The 11,614-nt window shown below is 38.4% G+C and overlaps 1 protein-coding gene across 1 annotated transcript in view; it reads right to left on the bottom strand.

The window, feature by feature from the left end:
• Positions 1-252: 252 nt before the first annotated feature.
• SEC63 (SEC63 homolog, protein translocation regulator) overlaps positions 253-11,614 on the bottom strand; it is a 48,447-nt gene continuing 37,085 nt past the window's right edge. Inside the window, 7 exon segments of the mRNA XM_042472694.1 lie at positions 253-663; positions 1,970-2,074; positions 3,765-3,863; positions 6,834-6,935; positions 7,730-7,888; positions 8,950-9,120; positions 10,254-10,313. Of these exon segments, the coding sequence (XP_042328628.1) occupies positions 520-663; positions 1,970-2,074; positions 3,765-3,863; positions 6,834-6,935; positions 7,730-7,888; positions 8,950-9,120; positions 10,254-10,313 (840 nt within the window). The 3' untranslated portion in view covers positions 253-519.

The raw sequence follows: 11,614 nt of genomic DNA, 5'->3' as shown, positions 1-11,614 counted from the left end.
CAAAGGGAACAAGAGGTTTCAAAGCTATGAATTATCTCAGCTTCAAATATGTTTGTAAAGCCACTGCAAAAGAGCTCTGTGTTTTCCTAAGACAGAAACTCCATGGATGTTAATTTCAACTGGTGACTTCAAAAATGTGTAAAACAAATCTTCTAATATGAAAAGTTTATTTAAAGATTGCTTCTACTTAATAATAGTGTCTTTTAATATATTGGACCAAAAGTCAATCAGACAACATAGCCCACACTTCTGGACATTTAGAATAAAAAAGCTTTTATTTTCAGGTTGAATAAATGCACCGTCCTGTACGTAAAGGCTATAAAGAGCCATAAGCATCTCCCAGGTTCTGATTGACAGACTTCCACTTGGAAGTTACATAAAGCACTCATAATTGGTATAGAGAAACTAAAAGAAGAAGAAAATCCATCTTCCGTATTCTAACACAGTTTCATTTTATCCTTTCCCAGGTTAAAGATTTGCAGAATTGTCCCATGTAAAACAGTTAGTTCATAGTAATGTTTAGTCATCCTCTTCTTCCTCTTCCTCCTCTTCCTCAAAACTGTCTTCAAAGCCCTCACTGTCTTCCTGGTCCTCATCTCCCTCTATTGCTGTATCCCACTGCGGATGATTTTCTGGCACTGGCTTAGCTTCATGAACTTCCAACTGCAAGAAGAGGTTGGATGATTGTCCAGAAAAGGAAAGAAGAGAGGAACACAAATTATTGTCGGGTATTATCATTGTTTATCCTACAAAAGACTTGTGAACATTTTTTATCCATAACATGCACTGTGATACACAATCAACATCAAGGAAAAGTGTACAGTAGCTTGGACAAACCCCCAAATGGCAAGAAACAGCCTAATTCTTAATCATATTTTTAGCAACCATGTAAAGGGCTCCACTACAACAAATTTAGCTCCTTTGGATAGCCCCTAGATTGTGTTATTAAATACCTTACTAAAAATTTTACTACACTGAGTAGTTGCAAAGAAGGGAAAGGTGCACTTTCATAACCAGTTGGCTTTTATGCCTCTGGATAACCTAGTTTAGTGGTTCCAAGACAAGTCACATTAGCAATCCTGGAATCACCTAAATGCTAATTTAGGTGGAATCCCTCACACATGAGAACTTTCTGGCCCCACATCTTCCAGTCAGTCCCCTTTCTTCCAAGAATGTCCCACAAGTGAACTGCATTCACAGTGGCACTGGATAAGAGTCTCTGGATGACTACTGAAATATGACCACACATGTGAACATCTCTGGATGACATACTGAAGATAATGACCTCATGTGTGAATATCTAAAGACGGAAAAGTGTTCCTTACCAATAATGTGATGGGCACAAACTGTCATGGTCCCAGGCAAAGCAGAAAAGAAATAGCCACTCCACACAGCTGTTTGCTGCCACAAGAAAATGAGCAGTGTGCCAGGCTAGTCAACAAAAAGCTGCCCATTCTAATCTGGTAGCTTTCTCTATGGAACATTATCTCCAGGAAAAGCTCTCATCTTCCTTGTAAAGGGTTAGCACAAAACAGAACACAGTGGATCTACACCGTTTACAGAGTCCATTTCCAGTTTCTTTCACCATCTGGCGGGAAGGCCCTACTTCATGTCCCTTCATAAATGGAAATGGAATCAGTGGCAAGCAGATGCCAAGTGAGTGGCCCTAAAGTGTTAAAATCTGATTACAAAGATAAATGTGCAAATTAGATCACTTGCATTTGATTATGGTGACTAAATACAAGCTTATTTTAGATTTTATTTAAATGTATTTTTCTTCATTTTGTATTTTCATAACTTGATTACATAGTAGGTCACCATGAATGCAAGATAAACAAGTTATATATATTTTAAGAGGCATGGAAGATCTTAGGAGCCAACCTTTGTGCTTTAGCAGAAAATGTAAACCATTATCTGAGCAAATGAAGAAATCTGAACAAATACCATTAAGAAATGTTAGAAATCCTACCTTCAGTGGTTTAATCTGGTCCAAGCCCATGTAGGAATCTGACCGTAAATAAACTGTATACTGGTAGTTTCCAGGTTTGCCCGGTGCAGGAAATTTGAGTTCTACCTAGAAATATAATTCACCCACATAGCTGAAGTTATAAACATTTATAAGCATAACTATGAAACAGTTTCAACAAAGTGTAGAAATTGCCAGACTTTATAGTTTCCATATTTCTAGTGCTTAAAACCATCAAATTCATTGAGTAAAGTATTCTTCTAAGAAAAAATTGAACGATCTATAGTATTGTTTATAAACACAGTTCTGTCTATTAAAATGTATTCTTATTATCAGTCCTTTTATTATGACTCTCCTACTAAATGCCCGTTGGAATATTTTATTCAGAGCCAGTGTGATGTGGTCATCTGAGCAATGGACTCGGACTTCTGGAGATCAGAGCTCAAATCCCCATTCAGCTGTGAAAATCCACTGGGTGATCTTGGGCACGTCACACTCTCAGTGTAAGAAGGAGGCAATGGCAACTCTCCTCTGAATAAATCTTGCTAACAAAATGTTATGATACAACCACCGTAGGTTAGAGACAACTTGAAGGCACACAGCAATGATAACAAACATCTACTTCGTAGTAACCACAGATCTTTCTTATTAATTGCTCATTTTTTCAAGCTTGGGCATTTGAAAAAGGTTAATCTTTAAGCCATACACCATCCCTGTTCAGAAGCTTCTATCCCAGAATAACCATCTGCTATCAGAACTTCACCGGGAGAAGAGGAGATGGTGAAAAAGAGATGGTTGTGGACACTCTCCAAAGGAGCACCAAGAGATAATGGGTCCTCCTAATGTATGAAGAACTAGTGGCCTAGTCAGTGATAGGGGAGCAGGAGGAGCATGGAATAATAGAGCCAGGGCAGATTTATGGGATAGAGGGGAAGTAATCTGGGAACCATGGAAGCAGAGAGGACATCTCATGGCTTATAGAATCATAGACTCATAGAGTTAGAAGAGACCGCAAGGGCCATCTAGTCCAACCCCCTGCCATGCAGGTAATATCAACCAAAGCATCCCCGACAGATGGTCATCCAGCTTCTGTTTAAAGACCTCTAAGGAAGGAGACTCCACTGCACTCCGAGGGAGTTTGTTCCACTGTCGAACAGCCTTTACTGTCATGCAGTTCCTCCTAATGTTGAGGTGGAATCTCTTTTCCTGTAGCTTGCATCCCTTGCTCTAGGTCCTAGTCTCTGGAGCAGCAGAAAACAAGCTAGCTCCCTCATCAATATGACATCCCTTCAAGTATTTAAACAGGGCTATCATATCACCTCTTAACTTTCTGTTCTCTAGGCTAAACAGCCCCAGCTCCCTAAGCCGTTCCTCATAGGGCATGGTTTCCAGTCCCTTCACCATTTTAGTCGCCCTTCTTTGGACATGCTTGTCAATACATGTCTTTAATTTCTTGGTTTCTGCTGCCTAGACCTGAAAGATTTCTTGCTATACACAAGGACGGGAACAGGCATTCTACAAATTTTCATGATCCCTCAAACACTAACACTGCAAAAAAACTAAAAGCATTGCTTTTATTGATTTTTCTCAGCTGAGAAAGTTGTGAGTCTTTTCTTCTAGGGAAAAAGATAAGAGTTTCATTTGCTGGAATTTTGATTCAAGTGACATGGCTCACCTAAAAATTCACTGTAATTTACAGTAGCAAAAAGCTTCTTACACATCTTGACAAGCTAGATAAAAAAAGTAACTGCCCTACTAGCATTTAAAATGAAAATGGGAAACTGACAAGATACTTTACCTCTTCTCGGTCTTTTAGGGTGCACACATGATATGGCATGGATATTAGAGTTTGTTCCTTTCTATCTGCTATGTATAACCACCACCACTCTTGCTTTTCCTGTTGAGGAAAAAAACAGAGCGAACATTTGCGAGTATGAGAAATCTGTATCTCAGGCTTATGAGGGAAATTTGCATTGAAGTGAAACAAATCTTGGATTCTGCATGCTCACTGCCTCAAACCTGCAGATGTTCTGGTTGGGCTGCTTCATTCCAACAAAAAGGAAAAGGATAGACAGCCTTCTTGGCTTTTAACAGCAATTGCACTTCACTGTTTCAAAATGAAAAGGGACAAACAAGCCAATTACCACCTCTATACCAGGGATGGGGAGTCTGTGGCCATCCCAGTGTTGGGTTCCAACTCTCATCAACCCCAGCCAGACAACAGTCAGATATTTCAGAGGGTGTGACCATAGGTTCCTGCTCTACACAAAAGTATAGAGAAAGTATAAAAGGAAGAAGAGCACAAAATAAAGAAAAATATATTCCTGGAAAAGTGCAAAAGCTAAAATAGGAAGGGAGGACCTTTTAGGTATTTCTCCACATGTCACTGGGCTGCAGTGTTCATTTATCCCTCATCACTGACTATGCTCAGTAAGATTGATGGAAGTTGGAACCAAACAACATCTAGAGAACCAATGCTTGCCTAGTCTTCTGTAGAATATCAAAATAGCATTCAATATATACATAAGCCAAAGAAAGGATTTTGATTTGAAAGAAGAAATAATGTCTTAAATTGAGCACAAAGTGCATGTTTTAAAGAGGTTTTTATGAGCTGCTGCAGAATTTTAAAGCAAGCAGTTCCTGTTTGTTTTAAAGGGGATATGGAGGTTGTTGCTGAAGTCCAAAAACTGGGAGGGGGGATCTGCATAAAGCACCATGGGAGCTGTATGCATCCTGGTCCTAGTTTAAAGCATACTGTATGACCAAGCTGACTGGGATCCTGAGCAAGGACACTCCTATCAGAGAGAAAGGGTCCACTGTAACCTTTACTTGCAGGTCTTGCTTTTTTTAATCTCTTTTCAACTCAAAGATGTTTCCACTGGTTTCCAGTTTCCACAAAAGAGGACTCGCTAAAGGTGAAGTGTCTTAAGTAGCACTCTGAATGATATAACGCACTTTAAACATTGGAGTGAACAATCTATTAATAAAAATACAGGCAGTTCTATCACTGAAATATCACAATGGCCAGTTACAGTATTCTGTATCTTATTAAGGCAGATGGATGAAGAATAAACTATTCATGGAAAGTCAATGTTAACTGGACACAAATGTGGCACAAATCTGAGGACGTGCACAGCATGGCTCCAGGATCCAGACAAAGCTAAGCAGCTGCCCCCTTTATTTGTAGGTATAGACTTACGTTCTAAAAAATTACTGTGCAAGTAGATCATTGCTGGAATCTAAAGAACATGTCCAGCTTAAGCTGGCATATTACTGTCAAATGGGCAACGTTCCTTTCAAAACAGATGGAAAACAAATGCAGGCATGCCAAGGAACCAGCATGTATACTGAGCTGAATGGAAGAGCAATTCACATAATTCTTAAATTTACTTCAAGAAACTATCTAACAAGGAAGATGATCTAGGCTGCATTTGCACATAAGCAATGCAAGCTTGATAAACAATGAAGTGTGCATGCAGTGTTAATGCACATTGCCTATTCACTCTCACTTTGTTTTATCCTTCAGGTTAAAGGGCAAGCATGCCTGGTATCCAAACATGAGATTATAGTTAAGTGTAGCCAAACAAGCCAGGAACATAAGCTAGCTTCAAACCACAATTTACTGTTAGCTTATGAATTTCTAATTTGTTTGTATGTCATAGAACATACAACTGAGTGCAGCTATCATGCAAAGCTCTCCTCTTCCTTGCTTTGTGTAATTGATCATATAAAAGGAGGCACAAAGTGGGAGTGAACCGAGTGCATTTTATACTATTCCTGCTGTATTATGCATAAATACATCCACATCACAGCAAAACCCAGCTCAACATTCTACAAGGAAAGCAAAATGGAAGGTCTAAAGATGTTATTACCAAGAATGACAGATCTTAGGGGCTGCACTAGATGTTACAGACTGAGAACTTATCTTGAATGAATTGGAAGAGCATAACTATCCATAAGGATAGTCAGTGAATCACACAGCCCATCACACTATAATAGTATACAGCAGGTTTTCTAAACAAAGAACTCTAGAGTTCCAGGAGATCACTAGGAGTTCCATCCTTCCAAGGCCGCTAAAATAAGTACTCAGCTTATTGGTGGCAATTAGCTTACATTTGTAAACCACTTAGAGACTGCTTAGGTAGTATGAAGTGGTATATAAAAGAAGCTGCTATTGCTATAGCTGCCATTGTGATTGTTCAAAGTTATTTTTTTAAACTGTAGATATAATTTTTATGCATCAATTCCTTGAGACCCGAAAACAACTTCAAGGGATCCTCTAGGGTAAAAAAATCGAGAAAGACTGGCATAGAGCTTTGAGCCCTACTTCATATTGTAAAGGTAAAGATAAAGGTTAAGGTTTCCCCTTGACATGAATGTCTCATCATAACCAACTGTAGGGAGCGGTGATCATCTCCATTACTATGCCAAAGAGCCAGCGTTGTCCAAAGATGACTCGGTGGTCATCTGACAAGCACAACAGCACAGAATGCTGTTATCTTCCCAATGAAATGGTACCTATTCATCTACTTGCATTTGCATGCTTTCAAACTGCTAGGTTGGCAGAAGGTGGGACTAGTGATGGGAGCTCACACCATGATGCGGCACTTGGGACTCAACTGCCAACCTTCTGACTTTCCGACTGTCAGAATTGGCATCTTAACCATTAAGCCATTCAACTCACATTGTACATTGTACAGAACTATTATGGAATTGATCTTTCAAAAATAAAGAGAAAATGTGAAGGTATTTTTTTTAAAAAAAAATGCTTGCAACATTTAAAAACACCACTGATTATTAAAACTGGTTTTGGAGCTTGTCAAATTGTGAGTTACATATCTTAGTAGTTTGTTATTTCTTTGCTTACCTCAGGAAAGTAGAGACTGTAAACAGGATGGGTTATTTTTGATTTGGTTTCCAAGAGAGCCCGTTCCTTTCTCTGTATACTCTGCTGTAATTCCTGCCACTCCTTATGAAAAGACAAAAATAATTCAATAGCGTTAGCATTTATGTCTCATTTTAGGAACTGAATTTGCAAAATAATACAAAGTACAGAAGAGAAAAAAAATGCAAAAGGCATCCAAATGTTAGCATCGACTATAGAAGAACAGATTATAGGTCATTTTGAAATAAATCTTTTAGCAGTTTATCAATATCCCCTAAAATGTCTCTGAATCTCAAAATGTGTTCTTTTATTGTCTTGTACTGCCCTCTAAGAATTCTTGTCCTATAGTATACACATTTTTAAAAACCAAATACATTTCTCTGCTACAGTGAAAAATAACAGCTTCACAGTGTCACATTTTTGTTATTTTACTCCATCCAATTCCAGTGTCATTTTATTGTAACAAGCAGCTTCAGACAGGAGCATATTTCAGACACTATTGCTAAGGCTCTGTGTTCTTGAGTTCTATTTTTAAGAACTAGGTAACGTGAAATTTATACAAATGCAGCAATTAGAGCACTACTGTAACTTCCAATACAGAGGAAAAGATTTTATACAGGGAATTCTATGGAAAGTTCATTCATCAACATGAACCAGCAGAAAATTTTCGTCTATATTGTCTCAAGCTCTGTTCACCTAGAAATAATATTCTTCTCAGTATGTAATTCAAGGAACTCTGTTTGTAGCATACAAGTTTTCAAAGACAACCAGCAGACCAACATGCTATTTCTCCAGCCCCATGGTAAACAATTTGAAGGCACACAACAACAACAACAACAAATGGTAATGGCATCCCAGAAAGAAAGAGAAAGCCTTACAGCTTCATCATCCTTGCTTTGTTTCTCATCTTGTTCTCTGTCAGAGTCTCTATCACTTCCATCATCTTTGTCACTTAAAGAGTCCCTATTAGTGTCATCTTCATCAGATTCACTTCCTTTATCAGAAACTTCTTCTTCTTCTTCTTCCTTGACAACTTCCTACACAAAAAAAGGTAATAATTGTGTTATTCTTTTAAATTTAGGACTGACATTATTGAAGAGCTCCAACACGATTATTATTATTATTATTATTATCATCATCATCATCTTCAGTTTCTCATATTATTCAACTTCTTATATTCTCATATTATTATTCTCATCTTCAATTTTTTTTCCTGTTAGCCTGATAAAGAAGCCAGTGTGACTTTGAAAGCTTGCAACATGTAATTGTGCATTTTGGTTGGCCCAATAAAGGTATAATTGTTTGGATGTTATAGGATTTACTACTACTACTACTACTACTACTACTACTATGTTTATTATGTTTATTTATATTCTGCCTTCCTCCCAGTACTGGGACTCCAAGCGGCTGATAGCTAAACTGGATCTGCAGTTAGGAACTTTGCACTGAATACCATATATCAAGCTTTACAAACTGTCACTTGGATTAATTATGTTGGAGAATCTCTTACAGTTTATATCTGCTAGTCAACCAAACAAAGCTATAGTATTAAATGATAATGATATCTAAAATAGAAAAGAGACTTGGATTGTGTTCAATGGTGTATTTTCACTAGCAGAATGGGCATTGCCAGGGGACTGAACTTTCCCTCCTCCCCTCATCTAACCCCCTCTACACACACACACTTGCTCAAGAAAGTTCAGAGATCCTCCAAAACCAATTAGTACATATGTAGGGGAGGAAAGCTGCTTGAACAACGGGTGACAGAACTTTAAAAAAAATTAGGCAAATGGGGGGGGGGACACCTCTTGCTTTCCCTATTCCACAAGAACCATTCACGGTCAATCATTGATCTTCTCCTCCCTATCGGATCTGGCTGCCTAACCATCAACATTAATGCCCATCTACACATTCTGAATGAAGGTTTTAGGGCCTAATATGAGAAAGTGATATAAATATTACAGCTTACAATTTGCAGGTAATTTGGCTTGTTTTTAATTTCTATCATATATTTTTCAAGAAACTACTTTCCAAGGATTTTAATCAGGGCTTTCTGCCAAACTCGGATGGAACCGATTCCATTCAAATTGATACATACACTCCCAGCTACCCCATTTGCTTGCTTTTGCTTCTGCTGCTTTGTTTGCTGCAGAGGTACAGGAGCTGCTTTCTTTTTGACAAGCTTTTTCTTCTTTGATTTGGAAGCCTTCTTTGTTCCTTTAGCCTTCTGTTGCCATCCTTTGTTCTTCATTTTATTATTGTCGCCTTGCTGCAATATTTAGAAAAGAAGGTTATGAGTGACTACTTCAGTGCCAAGCCACTTTTAAATGCTCGGGACCTCAGGATATCCTCAACAAAACTCTTTAAAGTGTCTGCCAAGGTAGCAACTTAAGCTGGCTTGACCTCGCTGCCTTGTGATTCTGGGAACAGAGATTAAAAAGTAACTTTCCCAGTAAGTGCAAAAAAACTTATGTCAGGACACCACTGAGTCTTTATCAAACATCCCATATGGGAAAAGCTGACTCTTTGGAGGCTGCTTAATGCATGCAATTGACTAGCTGGCTAAGAAGGAATTCAAGGCACTGAAAGAGAAAACGGCAGTGCTGAGACAAGCCTCCCTTCCTAAACACATTTAATAACATCTATATGCCACTCACTCAGTATACTCCTGTGATTATAATTAGGTGTTCATAATCCAAGAACAAGAAAGCATAAATACCCAATACATTAAAATTCACATGACAGCAGAAAAGAACAGATAAACCAAATAGAAATAATATAATGAACATATCAAAGATTTTTTAAAAATCAGTGATAATTATGAACATTTTTTAAAAGACCTTAGGAACCTCAGAAACAGTAGGTAACTGTAAAAGAGTTTGGCAGATGAGGCTAATAACACTCAGTTTTCTGACACTGATCTCACTGCTCTGGCAACAACAGGATTCAAAAAAGTACTGCACTTATACAAGTGACAGTGGAGCATTGTCTTATACAGTCAGCCCCCTGTATCCACAGACTTGCCGTCTGCCAATTTGAGTATCTACGTACAACACACCCGTGTTGTCCTCAATGGTAGTGCATACACATGGCCACGCTGCCATTAGTGACAGCCTCTGTTGTCCCCAATGGCAGCATGTGCATGTGGCCACGCCACCACTGAGGACAATGGACGCCACTGGAAACAATGGGGTCTGTCCCTAATGATGATGCTCGTGCCACCATTGAAGTCCCGTTGTCCCTAACGGCAGCAACAGAACTTGAGCATTCACAGATTTCGAAATCTGTAAAGCTGTGGATCTGATGGGTTGACTGTATAGCTAGATCTCCATACAATAGATTTGATATAAAGATTTCACAGAGTTACAGCACAATCACTGAAAAAAATGATTTTTAACTTACACCATCCTCTGCAGGCTGCTCTTCAGCTGAACAGGTTGACTGTTCCTTTTCAAACACTTCCTAAATAGAGAAGCAAGGACAGTTGGTTAGCCTTCTCCATGCCATCTATATAAAAGAATGCCAATTTGTCTTTTTGTTTGTCAAACTTTTGCACCACAACAAAAATGTTTTGCAGCTTCACTGTGTCAAATACCTTATGCATATCAAGAGACAACAATGCCAATAAAAACTATTCCAATCCCACATTGTAACCCAACACAATGTGGCAAAGTTAAAGGGGTGGGTGAATACCTAACTGCATTGTACTGCATGTATTCAGAATGATTATATTATATACACCTCTACATTTAAACATGCTAGTTATTAAAGGAGCAGGATGTTCATCCCACAAGCAGTCTACACATGGGCAGGCAGGTTTTATGCTTCTGGAGTCTTTCTGGCTTATATTACTAGAAAGTCAAGATTAGGTGCAAAATAGTGGTTCAAAACAAACACACAACATAAGGAGAAGAATGCTCCTGGGATCATGCCATAGACCCAAGAATTTTATGTCTTCCACCCACCTGACAAGAAAACTAACCAAACAATATCAAATAAAATGTGAGCTAACAGATACTGCTGGAGTTCTGAATCACTGACAACTGGGAGATGAATGTATGAGGCAACTATGGTGTGATTGTGCACATAGTGCAAGAAGCTACCTCTGCTCTTTCAGTCTACTTGGGAATGTACAAGTTGAGTATCCCTTATCTGGAATTCTGAAATACACCAAAATCCAAAATTGTCCACATGGGTGGTTGAGACAGTTACACTTTTGCTTTCTGATGGTTCAGTGTACACAAACTTTGTTTCATGCATGAAATTATTTAAAATATTATGTATAAAATTACCTTCAGGCTACATGTATAAGATGTTTACAAAACATAAATGAATTTCATGTTTAGAAATGGGTCTCTTCTCAAAGATATCTCATTTTATATATATATATATATATATATATATATATATATATATATATATATTCAAATATTCAAAAATCCAAAACAATTCAGGTCCCATGTATTTCAGATAAGAGAGACTCAACCTGTACAGACAAGACATAGGCCTGTTACAGACTGCCAAAATAAAGCTGCTTCGGGTCTCTTTGGAGGTATGCTGTTTAAATGATTCATGCATCCTAAGAATCTGGAAGCTGCACCAAAGCTGCACTCCAGTGCTTAGTTAGGAATGGAGTGTGGCTTTGGCACGACCTCCGGACTCTTAGGACCCAGGCATCATTTAAATAGCATACCTCCAAAGAGACCCGAAGCAGCTTTATTTTGGTAGTCTGTAACAGGCCATAGATTGCATCCACACTGCAG

Source organism: Sceloporus undulatus, chromosome 1 (assembly GCF_019175285.1).
Source record: "Sceloporus undulatus isolate JIND9_A2432 ecotype Alabama chromosome 1, SceUnd_v1.1, whole genome shotgun sequence".
In the NCBI taxonomy this organism is placed as follows: domain Eukaryota; kingdom Metazoa; phylum Chordata; class Lepidosauria; order Squamata; family Phrynosomatidae; genus Sceloporus; species Sceloporus undulatus.
This window is presented reverse-complemented; position numbering and strand designations above follow the sequence as displayed.